This window comes from Garra rufa, chromosome 22, assembly GCF_049309525.1.
Source record: "Garra rufa chromosome 22, GarRuf1.0, whole genome shotgun sequence".
In the NCBI taxonomy this organism is placed as follows: domain Eukaryota; kingdom Metazoa; phylum Chordata; class Actinopteri; order Cypriniformes; family Cyprinidae; genus Garra; species Garra rufa.
In genome coordinates this window covers 35,247,918-35,272,946 of record NC_133382.1, presented here as the reverse complement: position 1 = coordinate 35,272,946, position 25,029 = coordinate 35,247,918, and the positions used below count along the sequence as shown (strand labels likewise).

General features: G+C 34.9%; 1 protein-coding gene across 1 annotated transcript in view; it reads right to left on the bottom strand.

The window, feature by feature from the left end:
* Positions 1-24,288, bottom strand: part of epc1a (enhancer of polycomb homolog 1 (Drosophila) a) — a 26,149-nt gene extending 1,861 nt beyond the window's left edge. The window contains exons 1-3 of the mRNA XM_073827930.1: positions 23,954-24,288; positions 9,936-10,095; positions 815-960 (exon numbers count right to left, since the gene is read on the bottom strand). Coding sequence (XP_073684031.1) covers positions 815-960; positions 9,936-10,095; positions 23,954-24,106 — 459 coding nt within the window. The 5' untranslated portion in view covers positions 24,107-24,288. The remainder of the gene's footprint in view (positions 1-814; positions 961-9,935; positions 10,096-23,953) is intronic.
* Positions 24,289-25,029: the final 741 nt, after the last annotated feature.

Here is a 25,029-nt window from a genome sequence, read left to right as displayed (position 1 = left end):
ATATATATATACACACACGATTCATGATTTCAATTAATTATTACATGCTTATTTTTAAATTTAACCATTAAAACAGAGTGTAGAAAATTGTAAATGGAAACAAAATGGAATCCAGAAAAAATAAAACTGAATTTAATTTAAAAGTCTAGAAAAATTTAAAAGGGAAAAAACAGAATCCAACTTTTTTTTTTTTTTGGAAATTTGGAAAAAATAAAACAGATTGCATAGAGCCTTAAATATGTATTTTTACTTAATAAATTACCGTTAAATTGTGTACGTTTCATGAGTTAATTAGACATGCTTTTGGATTAATATATTTTTATTTTTCCATTAAAATTAAACACTAAAAAATTTAAACTTAAACAGAAAAAAAAAAACAATGATGGAATTTGGAAAAAATAAAATTAACATTTCTTAGGTTGAAAACTGCTTCATATTTTTGTGCAAACCAAGATTATCTGATGAAGAGGAAAGCATAAAGAACAGCATTTATTTAAAATAGATTTTTCTAACACTATAAATATCTTTACTGTCAAGTACTGATCCTTAACTTTTAAACGATTCATTGGCATTGACTGACAGCTGTTCGTCTTTCAGCTGCTCTAGATATCTGCTTCAGTCAGTCACCAATTTAAACTTAATAACTCCTGGTTTGTGGGATTTAAGGATTCCACACAGTGACATCCTGAATTCAGACAGAAGGGTTTAGAAGAATCACTTCAGCTTTCAATTTAAAGTTGAGCGTCACTGACTGAAATCCCACAGGTTTTTTATCCCGCGGTTCACATTGTAAGCGGTGAATCTTTTTAATAACCTGCTGTCCGCTGCCTTTCTCCAATCTGTCAATCATCTCCTCGAACTGCAGGGCCTCCACCTCCAGCTTCTTTTTCAGCCTATTCACAAAAGCGTCATCCTCCGAGTCCAGATCGTAGTCCGGCTGCTCCGTATCCAAACTGAAAGCTGTGGAAAGAGAGCCACCGGAGGTTAAACACCCTCAAGCTTAGGACTCCTTTCAGATAATAGTTTTTTCATTTAAAGTTTGGAGCAATAGTCTCAGGTCTGACAACATGGCCCACTTTTCTTCATTCGTTCAAGGTTTCGTTAAGGTGCAATTGTGTTTCAGCCTAAAACAACACACCTACAGAGGATCAGATGCAGTTTTGCACTGACAAATTGCAAGCACTAGCCAAAATAGCTAGTTTCTGACCGGCTGGTTGATATACAACTTCTGAGAGGTTTCAGTCAGGTTAAAATTACAATTTTCCCCACAATTTTTCTGCAATTGAAGTCTACATAAATGCTACATGATGAGATAAACGCCAATGAGAACATATTGGGCTGGTTTTACAGACAGGTCTTAAGACTAAGCCAGGATTAAGCCATAGTTCAATTAGGACATTAAAGTAATTTTTATAAACGTGCCTTAGTAAAAACTAGGGGTGTAACGATATGCCTAGGCCACGATACGATACGTATCACGATATTTTGAACAAAAATTAAAACATGAAACTGAAAATCAAACAACAGATTTATTAAAAAAAAATAAAATAAAATAAATTTTCAATAGCTTTCTTAGTTTTACATACAAGGTCACATTTTAAGGTTTAATAAAAACCTTCTGTATTAAAATTAACAAATGATAGGCCTAAGGTCTGTCTGTCACTGAATTTTTTCTTTTTAAATTTAACATGATAGTGATAAAATTGTCAAGATGTCAAATTCTTTAAATCTGCTAGCGATGCAAGATTCTTTGTGTGTGTGAAACAGAGTCCTACCCGACGGGTGAACCGCTATAACTGACGCAACGGTGGAATAATATTTATCTGTCAGGTGCAGTGCGGGTGACATACACGGGTATTTGCTCTTTGGACTCAATCCGGTACACGCTTACGCTGCTCTCAAACAGTCCTGTGCCTGTGTTCGCGCTCTGTCTGAAGACCGTTTAAAAGCCATTTCACATGGGACGCGTCAAGCGGTGGAATCTCTGCGCGGCTGCAGCTTTCTCTCATAGTGAAAGTGTTTTGCGGTCGAGCTGGTGTTTGCGACGCGGTCTCGGGGTAAACGTATTGCAAACAAGGTCTCATTTTACTATACAAAAACAAAATAAATGAAACGTAATGAAAATACTATGTGTGTTATTTGCTATTTGTCATTTTATGGGACAATGACTAGCGTGGTTTTCATGTCAGACACAGTTTACTATGACATTTTATACATAATTGTATTTTTACTGCGCAGGCTATACTACACGCATTTTCTGGATTTTTTTTCTTTATTAATAGCCTTTCTCCGTATTTTATGGATCATACAGCTCCGAAATGTTGCCATACTGCTGACTTAAATGAGGAGGGAGGGTCCGCAATCTCTGGGTTGGTTGCCATGTTTCCTCACGTTCTTCTTCAACTAGCTCAACTTTTGCAGGCAGGCGTCACATGATTGGAAAGGTAGTCACGGGGTATTAGGGATGTGCGGTATACCGGTACTGTGAAAATACCGGTATTTATTTTTTTAAACGGTGCAATATCAAAAGTTTGCTCAGTTCGGTATTTCATCCGCTGTTCCGATTTTCACCACTATGCGGCAGTGTTCCGCAAACTGGCGTAAAACCGGCAAGCGTGATAACAGACAAACGGCAATGGATCACACAGATGAAACGCGCTCTGCAGTGGTCAAAGGAGCTAGCAAAAAAATGAAGACTGAAAAGATATGTATATGTGAACCCATTTTATTCAGTCCCAAAATCACAATCCAACCTGTATCCTCTACTCTGTTGGGTTTTTTGTTGTTGTTGTTTTTGTTGTTGCATTCACATTTTCTTTGTGATAAAGACTGAAAATATGTGACCCTGGACCACAAAACCAGTCATAAGCTTACATTTTACAAAACTGAGGTGTATATATCATATGAAAGCTGAATAAATAAGCTTTCTATTGATGTATGGTTTGTTAGGATAGGACAATATTTGGCCGAGATACAATTATTTGGAAATCTGAGGGTGCAAAAAAAAAAAAAAAAAAAAAAAATCAAAATACTGAGAAAATCACCTTTAAAGTTGTCCAAATTAAGTTCTTAACAATGCATATTACTAATAAAAAAATACATTTTGATATATTTATAGTAGGAATTTTACAAAAAAATCTTCATGGAACATGATCTTTACTTAATTTCCTAATGATTTTGGCATAAAAAAATCAATAATTTTGACTCATACAATGTATTTTTGGCTATTGCTACAAATATACCCCAGCGACTTAAGACTGGTTTAGTGGTCCAGGGTCACATATATTAAGAGATTACTTTATTTTAATTAGATCTCTTCAGTTTTGTTTCTTCTAAAATCAAAATTGTAGTTATTATTTTTTAGTAAAAATTTCTTTGCACAGTTGTTCATAGAGTTTTCAATTCACCTATATTTGCCTGTTTCCTTTTTATTTATTTATTTTTTTTACCTATGGTATCGATTTGGTATCGATAACAAGGTATTAGATCCTAGTATCGTACCGAAGTCAAAATTGTATCGAGCCATCCCTACGGGGTATGTCGCGATTCTCCCTTATTACACCGCGACACAGGATCGTGGATCTGAGTGTCGCGATTTCGGTTTCATATCGCGTATCGTTACAGCCCTAGTAAAAACATTACTGGTGTGCATCTGGAGAAAAAACAAGGGCACTGACATATTTTAAGAGCAATCAGTGGAAGTTTCTTTCAGTTGAAACTGCTCAGATTTACATTTTAGTCTGGGACTAGGCTTAAGCCTTGTCTGTGAAACCAAGGGATTGCATGTTGAATATTGAAAAGAGCAGGATTTTGAGACAAAAACACAGTTTTTGAGTAGCCACTCAGCAAAAATATACATATTTCAACACTAAGACATAAATTTACTGGCACTACATTAAAAAATAAAACAAGAAATTAAAAAATAATAATAAAACAAGAAGAAATAATAATAATAATAATAATAATAATAAATAAAAACATTGCTTAAGGAATATTTACTTGAAAAAAACATCAGAATTTATTTAACAGAAAAAAAATTAAATGCACAGTATTTAAAAAAAAATAAATGCAATAAATTAAAAATAATGAATACTTTATATAACTTTGTGAAATTAAAATCAATTAAATTAGAGATGCTTTTGATTATTTAAAAAAAATATATGAAACCATTAAAATGACATACAGAAAATTAATGGAAAATACAGAATTTGGTAAAAATAAAACTGACTGAGAAAAAAAAAATTCAACCTTTTAATAAATTGCTGTTAAATCGTGTACATTTCATGATTACAGTTAATCGCATTTTTGTGCAAAGCATCATGCACTTTTTTCCCCACATTTCAACACTAAGCCAGACTAATGGTGCGTTCACACCGGACGCGAATGAAGCGGCAAGCGCGAGTGATTTACATGTTAAGTCAATGCAAAGACGCGGATAACCATCCTGCGGCGCGAGTTGAAAAATCTGAATTTTGGCAAAAATTCGCGCCGCGCTAACCAATCAGGAGCTTACTCTAGTAGTGACGGAGAAATTGCGACCGTTTTGGTCGCATATGCTCCCAAAATTTAATCTGCGTGACCTCAAATTATGTTTGGGAGCGTTTGTGCGAATGCGAGAATTTGTTGTGGCTCGACTTGGTTTCTTTACAAAACTTTCACTAGCCTAACTACTGCACAGACTGCTGTGAGTTGATGCAGTGACAGGTTCGCCGTTCTCTCCAACATAACCATTTAAACTTCTAAACTATTACCTTTAATGCAGATTTGAGATATTAGCCGTCAATCACTCCCTGTCACTGAGCTCCACTAAACTAGGACGTTTTTTTCCCTCTCAATCAACCTCTGTTTCAGATCTGCACAAACTGCATTGCAGTTAGTGGTGTGTGATATGACGATTTCAGAACAACTTCAAATGGCTGTAAACCAGTGGTTCTCAAACTTTTTTGGTCGCGCCCCCCTTTAAACCTTTGAAAAAATCTGGCGCCCCCTTTTCAGCCCATTTGCTTGTAAAACATTGGCAATCAGAATCGGCCAAGAAGAATCAAGATTGGCACATTACTAAAAATAAATTGTGCTCCTAACTTTTTGAAGTTGGGAGCACCAGTGCTACCAATAAATAAATAAAACATTATTGCTTAAGGAATATTTACTTGAAAAAACATTTAATCCGAATTTATTTAGCATTAAAAAAAAAAATTAATACACAGTATTTCTGAAATAATAAATAAATAAATCAATAATTAATACTTTAAATTATTTTATGAAATTATAGATGCTTTTGATTATAAATAAAAATGAAAATTATTGGAAAATACAGATTTTGGTAAAAATTAAAACTGACTTTGGGGGGAAAAATTCATAAGGCCTTAAAAACAACTTTTTGTTAATATTTTAATACATTTCTGTTAAATTGTGTACATTTTATGATTCCAATTAATCAGACATGCTTCTTGATTAATATTTTTTTAATTTAACCATTAAAAGTTTGGAAAATTTAAGGAAAAAAAAAACTGAAAAAAAAAAAAAAAAAAAAAAACCCAGAACAAACGGAATTTGAAAAAATATATAAATAAAATAAACTAACAAATAAAATACAAATAATATACAACAGAATTTGGAAAAAAAAATCATATGGCCTTACTTATAGAACATTTCTTATTATGCTGAAAACAGCTGTGCTGCTTTATATTTTTGTGCAAACCATGATGTGTGTTTTTTTAAACATTTCAATACTAAGCTAGACTAAGATGTTTCTAAGTGCATGACACACATCACTACATTTACAGGCACTTCATAAAAAAAATTAAAATAAGTTTGTCTTGCAGCAAAAATCACTTTCGTTTTCGAATAATTTCTAAATAACCTTCTGTTCAACTCCATTCAATTTTCTAAATGGGCTACCACTTTGTTGCATTATAGTCTATTGTTATGGTAGCATCGATTTCAGATTTGCCGGCTTCTAAATGGCACATAAAACGTAGTTTTTGTCCAAAATAAACCCCATTTAGGAGACCTTGCTTTCAGACACAATAAATCAATGAAAACTCACTTGAGTGAGTGATGTAAAAACACACATCTTGTCCATCATGTGTATTTCAGAGATCCCAAGAGATGTCTCTTAAACACTTACTCATTTGAACCACATCCCCACTACAGTTCCCAGTGCCTCATCCTCACGTCCTCCCCCTCTCTCCCCCCATTTCGTCTGGTGTGTGTGGGAGCGTGTTCAGATGCTCTTTGACAGCAGGACACCTCCTGCTCCTATTACAGACACCCAGGGGCCACCAGACTCACTTAAACTCAACCAGTTACTCTCTCTAGCCCTACAACACACATGCGGTCGGGACTGAGGAAACCGCCAAGAAATTACATGTCACAGTTAAATATTAAGTACCCCACACAGTGAACCTATACATATCATAACACTGAACCAGACTAAAAGATTTCTAAGAACACGTTACGTATAACAAAAAACTGACTGGGAAGTACTTGGAAAAAAATAAAAATAAAAAAAAATAAAAAAAACAATTGGTAACACTTTACAATAGCCTTCCCAGGGCTCTAGACTAACTTTTTGCACTGGTTGCACTGGTGCGCCTAACTTTTTTTCTTAGGTGCACCAGCACAAAAGTTAGGTGCACCCAAATTTTCAACCGCATCACATTCAACACTGCAGTTTTACAAGTTCACTTTTTTTTTACTTTTTTATTTTATTTATTTTTTAATTCCTGTCCATATAGGCAATATTGACTTGTAAATGATTAACTAACAATCTGGTCAATATAAAGTTCTTTATTTGAAGCATATTTTTTCCCCAGTACTTTACCCTACTTTGTGTTATAACGAAAACATTTCAGTGAAAAAATAAGGATAAAACTCTCTATTTTAACATTTTGAACAATAGGGCTCTACAATTGTTTTTTTATTTTATTTTTTTAAATTCTTGTTTTAATTTTTCTCATAATCAATCGAAAGCGTAAACATGTATTTATTTTTAATCAAATGAAAAATAAACCTTTTTAATTTTTGGCAAACATATATATGATTTATAAATAGGAATATATAAACACCTACATTATACGGTACAAAAGTAATACAGGACTAATATTGTTCTGTTTCATGTTAAACCGTACTCTTATTTTGACAGGTTGCCTTGAAGTTTTTGTGTGAACAGTATGATATGATGCTTTCTCAAATGAAACGGTAAAAGTGACACAGTAGGTTTGGAGATTGAGTTTATCTGTTCATGTGAGATGCAAATGCCAAAAATTTGCGGGGAGCGTCAAGTAATCTTCAGTAGCCTATACACGTGTAGTTAAAAAAAAAAAATACACGTCTCCACCATTAATACATAGAGGCAAACGGAACATGCAGGATTCATTTTAAACGGTCTTTGTGCCTTTCAGTTTTCATAGACACTAGTCCATATCGCGATTTGAATTAAGTGACAGACCAACTTTTGATTTATCATTCCAGAAATCAACGTATTACGTGTCATTCCGTGCCATAGTAAATTCGGTTTTTATGAATGGAGTCCGCGATCCAGTCCGTGTTTTTGCGGAGGAGGCATTGTAAACGCTTGACCATGTATCCTGACTGCATCACATGCATTTTCAAACGTACACACACGTAAAGGAATATCTGGACCACGGCCAATCAGAGGGGGGGCGGGATCCGTCCTTTATCTCTGATTGGTTTAGACCACGATATGGGTCTAATGTGTGTCTGTTGTTGAGCAACAGGGAGACTTTAAGAGTGACGGAGTTTCGTTTTTTTCCCCCTCGAACGGCTGGTCGCACCGGTGCAACCTTTGATTTTTTTTAGTCGCACCATTGAGAAATTAGGTCGCACATGCGACCAAATTGGTCGCACTCTAGAGCCCTGCTTCCATAGTTAATGCATCAACTAGGATAAATTAACAGCGAGCAATACATTTGCTACAGTATTTATAGAAGTTTCTTATGCTCATCAAGGCTGCATTTATTTGATTAAAAAAACAGAAAAACTAATATTGTTTTAATATACTACTAATATAACAAATATAATTTATACCAGTGATCAAAGCTAAATTCTCAGCATCATTATTACCGTATTCAGTGTCACATGATCTTTCTGAAATTATTGTAATATGCTGATTTATCAACACTTTTTTTTTTTGGAACCTGTAATTCTTTTTTCAGGATACTTTGATAAATAAAAATTAAAAAAAGAACAGCATTTTTTTCAAAATAGAAATTCTATGTAACAATATGCTTAACCATTTAAAAGTCTGAGGTCAGTACATTTAAAAAATAAAATAAAAAAATACTTTTATTTAGCAAGGATGTGTTGAATTAATAAAAAGTGATAGTAAAGACTTAAGGTAACTGCACAAAGTTGGAAATGTTTTTTTTTTTTTTTCCTATTCGTCATACTTTCCTTTCAAAATGCTTGCTACAGATGCGAAAACACACAAAAAAAAGTTTGGACCAGATTCGATTTTCTATGACGGACGAAAGTTTCAGAGGCATTGTGTAAACGTGATTGACACAACAGAGGTCGTATTTATTTCTTTAACATGAGAAAAATTTCAGTGTGCAAGGAACTTTATTGTTAGAAAAAAAAAAATCAGTTTTAATAAAGGCTGTACTTTTTATTCAAAGAATCCTGAAAAAAGTATCACAGGTTCCAAAAATTTTTTTAGACACCACAAATATTTCCAACATTGATAATACATTGCTAATTAAGAGTAAAACTGTTATTTTAAATTGTAATAATGTTTCAGAATTGTATTCTGCATTGCTGATCAAATAAATGCAGCCTGCATTAAACAAAGAAAATGGTACTGATCCCAAACTTTTGAACAGCAGTGTACCTGTTCATTGTTAGTCAGCCCAGGTTCATTAAATAACATTAACAGGTAAACAGTATTCCTAAAAGGTTGAAATTAACATCAACTATGATTAATTAATGGTTTAGAATCATTTTTCATTGTTAGTTCACATTAACTAATATATAAAAACAGTATAAAACGAAGTAAAATTATTGGCTGGAATTTTACAATTTCTCCGGCAACAATCACAGAACAACAAACACATGTTTAACCTAAACCTAAACATGCAGTCAGTTCATATGCAAGTGAAACTCACAAATAACACATTAAGCCTAATTAGAGTAAAAAAAATAATAATTGGCCAATAAATGTATTATGAACTGCAATACAAAACTAAATTTAATTAAATTGTGAGAATAATAGCCTGACCATCACTGATAAAATTAGCATGCATGGTTTAAATCAAGCACATTGTCAAACATCAACATCTACCTCAGTGGAAGAGGAAAAACAAAACAAAACCACATCATTAAGTTTATTTAGGGCGACTAAAGTTTTTTCTCCACCATCAATATTCAACATTTCTCGCATTAAATCACAAAAAACTAAATTCAATGAAAGATTCTGTTCAAGTCTTAAACCTCAAACAAGAGACAGAGACCAACTCATCAACATTTAATAACTCCATGTAAACAAAAAAATAATTTTTAAAACAAATGACGCAGAATAGAGTGCAATAGTCAAGAAGAAATATTTACGGCATGTATCTGCTGCTGGCAGATGATGCTTAAAAAGATGCATGTACTGCTCCATGCATTCGAATAAACACTACAAAACAACCTCTGAAGGAAAGGGGCATTCTGAGGACATCTTAACAACCAGATGAAGTGAAAGCACCCAAATGTATAGGACGTGGCAGATGGCACAGCCTGCAATCCACAAACACTCACAAAGCACAAAAAACAACAAAACACCTGCTGTTCAGGAACTGGCGGACAGATGTCGGTAACAAAGGCTTCAAACACGTTCATTCAAACGCTCCAATACCTGTCCCCCATAACAATCCAACCTAAAACACTGCTTCATTAAGGAAAAACTCCCTCATTAACATTTGCGTACTCACGCTGTATGTGAATGAGCTGCTTTGGCATCTTGAAGTCTCCAGGGTAGAGCGAGTCATAGTAGGTGATGTTGCTCTCGGCCTCTGGGACGGGAATCACCATGTTATCCCTCTTCTCTCCATACACCTGCTGGGCGGAAATCGCCCTCTGGAGATGGTGTTCCTATAGCAGCCATAAAGAAAGAGACATATGCTTCAGTAAGCATTTCCATACACAAAGTATGAATCATACTGAACCACAAAGTTCGTCTTAAAGGTTCTCCAAAAATTGACTCATCCTCAAGCCGTTTCAAACTTGTATGAGTCTCTTTCTTCTGTTGAACTCTAAAGAAGATATTTTGAAGAGCGTTGGGAAACAAATAGTTGTCAATATTGTGATATCGCAATAGTCTCAATATTTTTGCGGTCACATGACAATATGTGACCCGGGACCACAAAACCAGTCATAAAGTTAAATTTTACAAAACTGAGATGTATACATCATATGAAAGCTCAATAAATACACTTTCTATTGACGTATGGTTTGTTAGGATAGGACAATATTTGGCCGAGATACAACTATTTGAAAATCTGGAATCTGAGGGTGCAAAAAAATCAAAATACTGAGAAAATCACCTTTAAAGTTGTCCAAATTGAGCTCTTAATGCATATTACTAATCAAAAATTACATTTTGATATGTTTGCAGTAGGAATTTTACAAAAAATCTTCATGGAACATGATCTTTACTTAATTTCCTAATGATTTTTGGCATAAAAGAAAAATCAATAATTTTGACCCATACTATGTATTTTTGGCTATTACTACAAATATACCCCAGCGACTTAAGACTGGTTTTGTGGTCCAGGGTCACATATGGGTTTTCTGGGGAAAAAAAAAAAGTGTAGTTTTTAAAAAATATATTTAAACCTCTTATTCTATCATAAAAGGCCTTTAAAGTTGTGTTTCGGGCCATTATACTTTAGCAAAGTATGTCAAACGAACTAAAACCTAAAGCACAATATGGCTTGAATGCTTCAAGTCTGTTTTCGCTGCACGTTTCAAAGCGAAGCACACACTTTGTTCAGGCGATCAGATCACGATCTGATGTTTTCCGCACCTCAGAACGGCTCAGTTCACAGTGAATGCAGTGAACTTGTTTAAAGCAAAATAAAAGCTCTACTGCAGTTTTTTCCGTCAAAATAAAAGAAATTGCAGTATGACTTGCTGACAGCTATTGGTTTAAATAGGTAATGTTATTGCAGTCCACATTTAAAATATATCTTTCAAGTATAGAAATTAGGAAAGTAGTACTTTATTTTCCCAACTGTGGTATAAAGAAAAATAATATACCTATGAAAAATTTACATTTATTTTACAGTGCAGTTGTTTTTACAATATATAGCTATTACGGTCATAGGAATAACAATAATATAAATTGTTGTGATTATATTCTAATTTGTTTGGCTTCCTAAAACACCAGTGTGAATAATTTAGACTGAGACAGTACAACAAATAAAAACAGGGTTGAGTCCCCCTTAAAGTTCAGGTACAAGTCAATTCATTTACATTTTTCTGACATTTTCTTAGTTAAACATGTTAGAGCTCTTAATTTTGAACTCTTAAAGTACATTAGATGAAATTGTTTAACTTTGAAATGTACAAAATTTAAAAATCGCAAAAATATTGTATCATGGATTTCATATCACGATATTATCGTATTGTCAGATTTTGATATGGTTAAATCCCTAGTTGCTGTTTAGTAGTTTGGAATAAAAATACAAAGCAAGTCAATGGCTACCAGCAACTGTTTGGTTACCAACATTGTTCAAAATATCTTCTATGGCCAAAAGGAGAAAGAAACTCAGGTTTGGAACAAGTGGAGGGTAAGTAATTGACTGACAATTTTTTATTTTTGGGTGAGCTATCACTTGAAAATAAAAGTACAAGCGACTTTTTTGATGCACTGTATATACTTGCATTGGAAAGTCTGATTCATTTAGCAAACCCACTTAGAATTCATAACACAACAAACTGAGAGAAAAAAAAATAATGAACAACATTTACATCAAATATGGCACAATATTGCATATCGTATCCATGCATCCACACATTTATATTCCAAACCGCTTTATCATTAATTGCATCCAATGAACCACTGAAAGATTCAAAAGGTTGCAGATAAACAGTGCTAAGGTTTGCTAAGATACTTACAAAACACTTGAGAAAGTGCAGAAGCAGCTTGGGATAAAATATCAATATTTTGACTGTCATCACAACCATAGCTTGATTGCAAACACTGGATAGCATCATTTTTTCCACAATGACGGTAAAAACATGCTGCAATGATCTGCCCTGGTTCATTTTCTCCCAGAAGCCCAATTTCTACAATAACCAGTGCTGAAGATGCAATGTGAGAGTCTCTCAATAAAGCCAATTTCACCTGATTATTACAACAAAACCTACACAGCATTTACATTTACACAACACTTTCATGCCTTTGTTTACCTTCCCTGTGAATGTGTAGTATAGATCAGACCACAAAACAGATGAGCTGTGGTTTCAGAGAGAACACGGAAACTATTTAATGCAATTACATGAACCAGGTTTTCAAAAACCTGCTCATATAAGTAGGCCAGGTAAACAGACTGCACAAAACAAAATGCACCTATTTTGGAGTGCAGCCTCCAAAAATACACCACGTTAGGAAACGAAAAGCCTGAAATCAGCATAAAGCGTAACTGAACTCAAAAAGTCCAAATCATTCGTCCAGTTCGGCTGACGTCATGCACCCTAGGAGCTCATCTAAAATTACTACACTTGGCACAAGGAAATAAAAAAACATTACGCATGATGGCCTGAAACCAGCTCGATAAAACTCAGGAGATAAAATCTGTGATGTAATAGCAATAAGAAAGTAAAACACATCTGTTTACTTAAACATATTAACATTGTGTTCTTGCCAGCCGTCGTTAAAACCTAACTTTCAATAGATCATCAGAGTCCAAACTCTCTCACACACACACACACACACCTCGTCTTAAATGACTCAGCTGCGAGCTCTCACTGAAAGGTCTTACGCAAGGAGGCAATTATCAGCAGACAAAAGCCAGACTTCCTTTGGCACGGTCCTCTGAATAACCTTCAGATTGCAAATGCTCCCCCTGCCGAGGATGACCCCGTCACTGACCTCAGAGGATCATAATTACAAACACATGAGGGGAGGGAGAACAAAACGATCACAAAAAAAAAAACTGAAAGAAAAAACGCCCTCCCCCAAGTGTCTGCAACTAAGATCTCCTGTGGCCAAATCCTGAATAAGGAATGTAGATGAACATATTTTGTAAAAGCATATAATAAAATGTACAACTACAACAATAAAAAAAAATAAACAGTAAATATTAAACTCGTATCTGTTTACCTGCATTGTATGTAACCAGTAAAGAACATCAGAGAGCCATGAACACAATTTGCTTAAATATTAATGTTATTGCATTTTACAAATAAAAATACGTCTTTAATTAAATATTTGAGGTCAAAGGAGTTTGGCTAGAAAAATATTTGGGAATATGACTAATCTCATTTGTGACTACGCAAAAGTCGTAGGTAGCACATGTAAATTTGCAGCAATAGCCAGAAATACATTATATGGGTCAAAATTATAATTTTTTTCTGTAATGCCAAAAATCATTAGGATGTTAAGTAAAGATCATGTTCCATAAAGATATTTTGTAAACTTCCTACCATAATTATCAAAACTTAATTTTTGATTAATATGCATTGCTAAGAACTTCATTTGGACAACTTTCTTGAGAAAATTTTCTTGCACTCTCTTTTTTTTATTGCACCCTCAGATTCCAGATTTTCAAATAGTTGTATCTCAGCCAAATATTGTCCTATCCTAACAAACCATACATCAATGGACAGCTTTCAGATGATGTATAAATCTCAACTGACCTAAAAAGTGACCAAAAAAATGTGTGGTCCAGGGTCAAATCTTTTTTTTATGCTGTTATGCATTATATACGCTTAAAGGCACTGTAAAACAAAATGCAATGCACACTTGCACACCTGTAATGGTTCTGTGACATTTCAGTAGAGTTGCAATAAGGCAATATTACAAACTAGAAGTCCCAGCTCACAACACAAACTTTTTTTTTTTTTTTTAAGAATATTGTGGTACAAGTTATAGAGCAGAATCTCTCCACTAACACATTACTACCACTGCATGGTACACAATTTCATAGTGCATAAAAACACAACTCGGCATTAAGCCCAAATCCACAAACCCTGGATTATCAAATCATCATATACACTGAGCGCCTGTTGGTCTGGCTGATCCAGAGTCAGGTGGAGTAACTAATTACTAGTGCATCACTTAGCACATCTCATTTAAAGTGACTTACCGTACGCTTATTACAGGGACGTTCTCCCTAGAACAACCCGGGGTTAAAATCAACATGTTGCTGCATTCATAAGCCATTTTACTTCTATGATATAATGGATTTCTAAAGGTAACAAGATATCCATAAAGAAAATAAATGGGCTGTTGAGCACGATGTTGTGTGTTGTCTTTGGATGTACTCTAGCAAAGAAGAAGAAAAAAAAAAAAACTTAATTTGCTCTAAATGAAACACATTTAGAAAATCAAGGGCATAAGATAGTTATAAGGAATTGCGACAAGCATGCCATTTTTGGAAAAGACTAAAAATATAAACAAACAGCCTATGTATTACAGACCAGAATGGCTAAAATAAAGCAAAAGACATCATTATATCATGCATAATACCCAGCAAGCATGCACTGAAAAAAATCCAAAAAGAGACAGTGAAGACGTTTATAAGAACTATAATTTATAATTACAAAATTTATTTATTTAAATAAACGCCGTTTTAATTTTCTATTCAAAGAACAGTGGAAATAAAATTCATCACCGTTTCCACAAAAATATTAAGCAGCACAAATGTTTTTAACATTAATCATAAGAAATGTTTCTTGAGCAGCAAATCAGTATATTAGAATAATTTTTAGAAGCATATGACACTGAATGCTGATAAAAATTCAGCTTTGCATCAGAGGAATAAATTACACTTTAAAGCATATTCAAATTGAAAATGGTTATTTTAAATTATAATATTTTATTATATTTTTCTCTTTATATTTGATCAAATAAATGCTTCTTTGGTGAACATAAGAGACAAAACAAAACGTCCTCCAGACCACAAACTTTTGAACAGTAATGTACAAAATGCTGAGATAAAAACTTTTTATATTAAGCATTGTGCGAAATACATTAACAAAGAGAACTGTTGCTCACCCAACCACATCTCTCAAATCAGCCAGCCAATATAACAGGTCTATTATCATTACAGACTAGGGGAAGAAAGAAACATTAAAAAGCTTTACAGATCCTCATTCCAAAATCCTGGACAAGGGTCAAAGTAACGAATTAAAATTAATGATCCCATCAAAAGAAATAATCAAAGTAATAATCTGTTGTCCTTCAAGAAAGATCCCCTTAGGCCAGAGCTGAAAGCTTCATTTAGACACGACATTAAAGTGCAGATCATTTATCGCTCTCACATCAAACTGCATTAGAAACATTCTCCCTTTCCTTATCAGCAAATATTCCCACTGCTCTTTGAAGCAATGCTGATCTGACAGAACATGCCGAGTCATTTACACAGTCCTGGCATTCTGTCCAGGAACCGGAGGGGGGAAAAAGCAGGTCAAACTTGTCTGGAATGCTGCCATGACCTCTAGCCTAGACTACACTCCGGAATGTCGTTGGAAGAAGGAAACTGTCATGTCTGGGAAAACCAGCTTGCTGGATTGACTGTATTTGCCACATGGTTGACACAAAGACCCTACATAGGCTGCTAACAGTCCAAACAATAACCATACAACACAGAAAATAATGCATCCAGGTTGGCAACCAAGACAAATAAATAAATGTATACAAGTAATAGGGATGCACCGAAATGAAAATTTACACACTGGGCCGAAGACCGATTACAGAGTACGTTTTTGTGTTTTCCCCCCCCATGTATTTTGCCAATTTTTTTTTTACCATTGCATGAAATTAAATAGCCAAAATGTGTTTTTTACAGTTTTGTCTTGCTTTTAAAAAAATCTATTACAAAACAATTTAAAAATATTTACTTAACACTGAACATTTTTAACATTCTAGTAGACATTACAGCCTACCAACAAAGCACACTTAAACTTAAAAATGGCCAAAGAATATTATTTTACTAACTTTAAAAATAATTTTAAGACCCCCTTTTTGAATCAGGCATGTGTTTTTCAATGTACAAATAAATGCAGCCTTGCTGAGCAAAGGAGAATGTTATAATAAATGTATTAATAGAGCTGTTTTAATGATTATTATTTTTGTCTTTTTAATTTTGCTTTACAGAACAACAGTACAATTACAATGCTAGCATTTATAAATGTTGACACTTATTTTGGTGGAAGCCCACAAGAAGGCCTCAGTACTACTTTTTGCTGACAGCAGCAGATTTATGAATGATTCTCATTACGCTGTTTCAACGCTTTGATCTCCGGCTTTCGAGCTTGTGCAGAACTGTCAGAATACATACAATTTGTGCATACATTAGACAACATAATGTTCTGTAGTTTATTTACTAAAGGTTCAAGGCCATTTTGGGATTTCAGTCATCATACAGTAAGCAGCAAACCAACCCTTTCTCTTCTCATGGAAGACATGCGATGCGGTTCTAAACAGTCTCTCGCTGTTGGTCGTTCTCTGACAGTTTTAAATGCTTCAACACTGGCAACATATTTGCTGCATTAGTGCGTGCCTCTGTTTGATTGCGTCATGTCATTGTTCGGTATAACTTATTACCTTTTCGCTTATTATAATAATAATAATTTCGGTTGCTGAACAATCAGTGCATCCCTAACAAATAAAAAGAAAATAGTCTTATAATTGATCCAATGGCGTCACGGCTGAAACATGTCTTCAATCATACAAAAAATAAATAAATAAATAAATAAATAAATAATAATAATAATACTAATACTAATACACACTGCACAATTAAACTGGAATAACTACACCAAACAACTGCATGCACATCGCAAACTCAACTGCAATTGTGCTTGGTGCTTTTAGCGCTTTGTCACTGAACCATCCTGGTTATGATTGATACAATTTGTTGACAACATGATGCCACAATGATATGATTTCCAAACAAGGTCAATGTACAGTTGAGACATCAGCAACATGGCCAGAAAATCCAGTTAAAACAAGCAACAACCGTGAACAACCGTGTTCAAGGGTTACATAAGTTCACATCAAGAAGAAAACCAGCTACGGCAGATGAATATCTAGTAATTGCCAGCAGACATGTTTAATTAAACGTTTGTTGCCAAAGCGGGAGGAATTTGCGGCTTTCACTGAGGTTTCATGTGACAAGATAGAGCCTTTCTTCTCTCGTATAAGACAGAAGATAAAATGAAAGAGCAACCTGCAAGAGATGATCTAAAAATGTATTTTTTGTTAACGTAAAAATGTAATAATTTTGTGGCAGCCCTTGAACCAACATGTCATGTACCATTATTGTTCGTCAACAGTAGCATCAAGTGATTTCATCTATAAACAACAGTGGCATCACATCTTTCAGTCTGTCTAAATAACAAACAGGCAGGATGAAGAACATCTTACATAGTGTCAGGTGATGAGTAACATTTGATCGCCCCTTAATGAACAAGGCCAGGATGTTTCCTCATTATCACAACTAACTCAAAGTTCAATAATCTGGCACCTTTTGAGTTGAATCATGACCTCATGCGTTTGCTTTAACAAGATGACGTCAAGGTTAATAATTTGAAAGTGGTCAGGTGCCGACAGCATCTCAGAGTTGATGAGACATAAGTGTACAGTAAACACTTCTGCTAAAGAGTATGTTTACATGCACACCTGCTATTAGAACCAGTTATTACACTATAAACAGGGTCAACTAAATAGCAAGACATTAAAGTTTAGAAAACACATGAGGCAAAAAAAACTCTAGCAGGGATGCACTGGTAATACGCAGATAAATATTTGTTATACTCACTATTAAAAATTAGGGATGCACCGATCATGATTTTTCATGGCCGATTCCGATACCGATTTTTTACAAGCAAGCTGGCCGATTCCGATACCGATTTCCGATTTTTTCAAAAACAAGAAGTTATGCAAGTAAACAACATAAACAACATGTTTATTTAGTATTTAACAGGCCAATCTGGCTTTGGCTATTGAATCAATAGCATCTGACATCTGAAATTAAATAAAAAATAAATATGTAGTAAATATAAAGTATATATATAAAGTAAATACAGTTTAATAAGTAAAACATGCTTTTAGTAAAGTAAAACAGCAAGCCAACAGGCATTTTAATGTAAAATAATAATAATCATTCTTAACAGAACAGACTTTTATTTTTGGCTTTTCAAAAGTAAAGTAATGCTTTGTACAAAAATAAGCATCTCAGCTTTGTCACAAGTGAGTTTCTTTTTTCATCTGTCACGTGAGAAGCTGAGCTGAACAAACGTACGCTGTCTGCGCTTGTGCAGGGCGAGGACAGGTACGCTTGCGCAACTTCAGCGAGCACAGAAAAGCGGCTGTCCTTTGCAGACATTGCAGATTGCAATCTTGACGTCCTGCTCACAGATTTCGAAAAACCGCCACACAAGTGACATGTTTCTGAATGAATCGAATGCCGCGGCCCGCGTACACACTTCCGGAAAAAAACCGGCCGGGATAAAAACGAAAACCGTCCGGTTGCCGATCACGCGTTAGATGCAAAAACCGGCCGGTTTCGATTTATGGCCGGTCAACCGGTGCATCCCTATTAAAAATCTACCTATACTTTTGTAAAATATACACACTATTTTCCAAAAGAGAAATTAGTTGAGCAAAGATGCATTACCATTTCTATTTCAGATAAAATGTGATTCTTTGAATGTTCTATTCAATCTTTCAACAAAAAAAAAATACTTAGCAGCCTAACTATTTTCAGCATTTATTTTCACTGATTTCTGAAGGATTATTTGACACTGAAGACTGGAGTAACTCCTAATTTTGAAACCAATAATGGCCCAATACATGAGATCTAAAATAGAAATTGAATCACAAAGTGCTGCTATTAAAGAGTTAAAACTTTTCATAATCTAACTCTGTAACAGTAAAACTATAGCACCATAACACCTGAAAAAACTGGAACTGAGCATCCACAAATAGCCAATATAAATTAATTGTCCATGCCCATTTTAAAGCTATTATACACAATGTTTTTAGAAGATTCAAGGGAACTCAACTATTACAAACTATTTAAAACACATGAGGGAAAAAAACATTTAGCAGGGATGCACTGGTCATACACAGATAAATAGTAGGGATGCACCGAAATGAAAATTCTTGGCCAAAGCCGAACAAAATTAAACACTGGGCCGAAGAGCGATAACCGAACATGGTTTTTCGTGTTGTAATGATTGTTATCATTATTTTTGTCTTTTTTATTTTACAGAACAACAGTAAAATTACAATGCTAATATTTATGAATATTGACTTATTTTATCAGAAACCCACAAGAAGACTCAGTACTACTTTTTGCTAAAGCAGCAGATTTATGAATGATTCTCATCCAATAATTTTGGTTTTGACGAACATTCGGTGCATCCCTAATAAATATTTTCATATTATGGTCACTATTAAAAATCTACATATACTTTTATTAAAATATTCACACTATTAGTTATTATTGAACAAAGATGCATTAACATTTCTATTTCGGATAAAATGTGATTCTTTGAATGTTCTGTTCAAAGAACCTTACCACAAAGAAATACTCAGCATAGCAGCAGAACTATTTTCAACATTGATGACAGTAAATGTTTCTTGAGCAGCATATTAGACTGATTTCTGAAGTATTATTTGACACTGAAGACTGGAGTAATGATGCTGAAAATCATACTGAACTCTTGAACAGTAGAATTCATAATATCATTTTTAAAATGTCAAAACAATATTGGGTGCGTTTTTCGTTACAGATTTGCGGAAAACTTTTGCGATATTTTAGAAAAGTCAATTAAAAAAAAACTGTTGTGAAATGACAGTGTTTCCAATAAATGTTATGCGACTAAAATGTAATTTTTTTCCTCACAATAAGTCACGGCTATGGATGTCAGTAGGTTTACCTATGTCGCAGTCACTGCACTAGCCATTCATTTTAATCGTAGCAGACGTAGGCATCCATCTTTACAAAAGCAGCGTGGAGCATAGATACGTAGATGCCTCATTTGCGACTGTTTCTATGGGCCGTTATACGTAAGCCGTCCGCCATTTTGCAGCGGTCCACTTGAATGACGTCACCCATAGACCTATGTAAATCACCATAGTAATCACTGAATATTCGAAATATCACAGTCCTGCACAGCCGTTGGTCTGCGAACCTACAGTATGGTGAATGACGTCAAGTGGACCGTTCCAATATGGCAGACGCATCTACGTGCTTGGAGTGGTCCAATGGGGTATCTACGTATCTATATATCTATGGTGTGGAGAGCCAATCTAGGATGCTTTTCAAACCAAAACAAGCCACGGCACACCTGGTATAAACATAAGCATTGACTAGAGTGGCCGTGATCAGCTCTGCAGACTTGTGCAGTGTAAATAATTGGTTATCCAAGCTTTAACATCAAGGAAAGTACCGTATATAAGCATTGTGTAGTTACATATGAGGTGTTTTTTTGAGGTTATAGTACATTAAAGAATGATCATGTGACTTTTACATACACAAGGTGACCTGTAAATGCGAAAATTGTTTTCATTGCAGTTTTGCAAAACCACCCCATGTGAGGGTTAAAACGTTTTTGCAAAACTAATGCAAACCATTAGGCATATTTTCAATTCACAACTTCAATTTGCGCAATTTGAAGGTTGGAAACACAGCTATTGTGATGCTCAAGTAAATTGCATTACAACAGTGTACAGTAAAAGATGACTCTTCATTTATAGATCAATAACTGCCCAGTACATGGTCTAAATTGGGAATTTAATTAAGGAATACTGCTCTGAAATAGTTAAATCTTTCATAATCTAGCACTATAACACCAAAATTAAAAACACCTGAAATAACTGGAAGTGAGCATCCACAAACAGCCAATATAAATTAATTATCCATACCCATTTAAAAGCCATTTTGCACAGAATGTTTCTAGAAGATTCAAAGGAACTCAACTATTTACTTGGTAACCTTTGAAAGTGCAGCATATCAGTGCACAGGCTAATGAAAGCACAATTACAGAGTTATTTATGGGCACACAGTTCCCACGCTATTCAGAAAGGACATCTTGCACTTAATTTCACCTCTCAGCATCCAGTTTTCTTCTCTTAGAGAGTAAACCCATTAAAACGACTGGTCTGGCACACAAATGACAAGTGAAGATAACAGCGCAGATACAAAAATAAAAGCCAGTACTCATGCAATATCCTAGCAGAGCTTGAAGAAAAAAATCTTTGGGGAATTGCAAAACTTTTGACCCCTGACATAACAGCTAGAGAGCTAAACCAGCCATTACAGATGACAAAACACTTAACCGCTGGGAAAAACCACACCACCACACAATCCAAACAAACAGAGCTTTAACCAGTCACCAACATCCAAGTCATGTACTGTCAGAAAAAAACAACATTAGAACAAATTTGGTCTTGAAAAGAACAAGAAACGCTAACAGATGTGAACCATTTGATAGCCTTGTGCTGTAAACATCCAACAATATACAACACGAATAACACACCAAAACAAAACTACTCAGATTCCACTTGGTTTGTCCAAGAAAAACAGGCGGATGTCACTCAGATCACTAGTATTTAAGCTATAGGTTTACCTGTAGCAAAAACGCATTCACTTTTATCTTAAATTAACAAAAATGTCAAGGTTCTCCAATGTTTTTCTACATCAGAGCCGTCTTAACACAGCTTCAATGCAACAGCCGTACGAGCAGTAACTAACATTTAGGAATGAACTATAATAACACTTAAAACAATGCTTCTCTCCAGTAAGAAGGCACAAATGAAAAGACTAAACACTTAACATTTGCCTCAAGCATGCAAGCTTCATCTTTTACAGGGGCCTCAGGCTCACCTTGAATTCCTATTAATAAATATGGCATAAACTGAATTCTTCAAACACCGCATCCAATTTAATAAGAACAGGCTCAAAGAGTAAACAACCACCACTTATGAACCTCCACAAGAGATTACAAGAGACACTCGACATGCTGCTGTCAATGACTATGTTTACATGCACAATTTCTGATGTTTCGGTTAAAGCTTCTAATAAAGATGTATGCAACCAGCATAAACTCTAAAAAGCACTCTCTTTTGGAAACTCTTATTAATTAACATCCTTAAGAGTAACACAAATGAATGCAATACATTGAAAATGTAGGCTACGGTGTTTCTTTTAAAGTTGTAAAATGCAGTGTTGTTCACATGACCCAAAAATTTGTCTTATTTTGATTCATCGAACACGAATGTCAGCTTTGTCTAGTTGAGGCAAATCAACCTGACATGTCTGCATGACACCTGTATAACTGAAATGATTAATTTCTGGATAAAATCGAAATATTTTGGTGCATGGAAATGCAGTCATTGATGCTAGAGGCCCAAGGGCCCTAATAAGAATTCAAAAGGCAGCATCTCATTACGGGGCCTTGAGCTCAGCCTCGCTCTCCAGGGTTCTTGCACCTTCAGACCAATACATGCCCCATTCATTCAAGATTACGTGGCATTCAAGGACTTTGCATTCATTGCATTGACAAGAAAAAAAATCTTCACAAGCATCATTGGATGGGGTTTCTACATAGAAATACTCATGACTTCTGCAGTCACAGTAAAAGAGGCAAATATTAAAGAGATACGCTAGCAGTCAAAAGTTTTTGAACACTTCTGCGCACCAAGGTTGCAATTTTTTGATCCAAAATACAGCAAAAGCAGTAATATTGTGAAGTGTTTTTCATATTTGAAATAACTGCTTTCTACAGTCTTCAGTGTCACATAATCCTTCAGAAAATATTTTAATACGCTGATTTGCCGTTTAAGAAGTAATAACAATTTTTATTATTAACATTTAAAATATTTGTTTAGTCCGTATGATTTCTGAAGGATCATGTGACTGGAGAAATTATGCCAAAAAAATTAAGCAGCAGCTTTAAAGTCACAGAAATAAATAACATTTTAAAATATATTCAAATAGAAAGCTGTTATTTTAAATAGTAATTATATTTCAAAATTTGACTGTTTTTGCTGTACTTTGGATCAAATAAATGCAGGCTTGGTGAGCAGAAGAGACTTTTCAAAACTTTTGACTGGCAGTGTAATTTACTCAAATTTAATTCTGTCTTTATTTACTCATCCTGATCTTGTTTAAACCCTGTATGACAGACTTTCTTGAGCAGGATACGGGATAGCTTGTTCACCATTCACTTTAATTGTATGAAAAAAAGCATGGCAGTGAATGGTGACCAAGACTGTCAAGACATAACATTCTCTGTTTGGGATTCCCACAGAAGAAAATCAGTCATATAGGACTGGAACAACATGAAGGTGAGTACATGACAGAATTCACATTTTTTGGGCTATCCCTGTCAAATATTTTCAGATATTTCCAGGTTTCCCATGACAGCGGGAATTCCCGCCCTCTGGCTGGCGTTTGCTGCCACTGCAAGTAAAAATCCAACAAAATGTCGGTGCCTCCGCGGTCACATGACTTCTTTTGTGTTTTGCTGCACGATTCGGGTCCGAACGGATTGATAAAACCCGACTTTCACACCCCAAACAGCCACCAAATAAATCCAACTGTGTATACCAGACGTTAAATTCGGTGCACAGTGCAAAACGGCTTCAAAACACCGTGTAAAACGCCTCACACACAGTCGGCCATTTTGTTGCATCCAAACCTGCGCAGACTGACAGAAAAAAACAAATTCGTATCGCACAAAAGCGGCGGTTGCATGGTCAAAATCGTACCGATTCCTCGTCCTTCTCCATGCCGGTGGGCATCTGCGGCACGGTGCGGTTGATGGACGCGTACTCGTGCAGGTCTGGCAGATCCTCGCATCGGAAGACGGGCAGCGGTTTGAGAGCGTCCAGCGCCCGCGCCCTGAACGACAGTTTACTCATTTTACTCTATAAATCTATCCGATCCCCTCACAATCACCCATAAAACCGCCACAGATCTCATGGAGGAGGGTGGATGGAGTTGGAGAATGAGAAAAAATAATGGAATAGAAGAGCTCCAGCGAGGAAAAGCAGAGGCGGGTGTGTGTGTTTTCTCTCGCTGCCTCAGTGCGCCATTCACAACATGGCGGACATTAAAAACTCCTCAGCCGATTGCGTTCTTCCCTCCTCCCTCACGAACTCTCGTGAACGCGCTCCTCAGCCATTCCAACACGGCTCGTGCACGCGAGCGCGGCAACGAAACATGCGCGCACATATAAGCCTAAAATGAACATTTCCTAAAAGCCTAAAATTTCATTATGAATCACTTTTCCGCCATCTATTTACACTACCAGTCAAAAGTTTTGGAACAGTAAGTTTTTTGTTTTTATATAATGCATTTTATTTATTTATTTTATTAATGCATTTATTTCTTCTAAAATACAGCAGAAGCAGTAATATTGTGAAATATTTTACCATTTAAAATAACTGCTTTCTATTTGAATATATTGTAAAATATAATTTATTCCTGTGATCAAAGCTTACTCAAGTGTTCAGTGTTACCTGATCCTTCAGAAATCATTCTAATATGCTAATTTGAAGAAACATTTATTATTATTATATTTCAATATATTTTTAACCATTTCATGAATAGAACCAAAGATCAGCATTTATCTGAAATAAAAAGCTTCCGTAACTTTTTTGGGGAAAATAAATAATAGAAATGAATACTTTTTAAATGATCAAAAGTGATGATAACGATATTTATAATGTTACAAAAGATTTTCATTTCAGATAAATGCTGTTCTTCTGAACTTGTATTCATCAAATAAACCTGAAAAAAAAAAGACGTTAAAAATTCAGCTTTGAAATCACAGAAATAAATT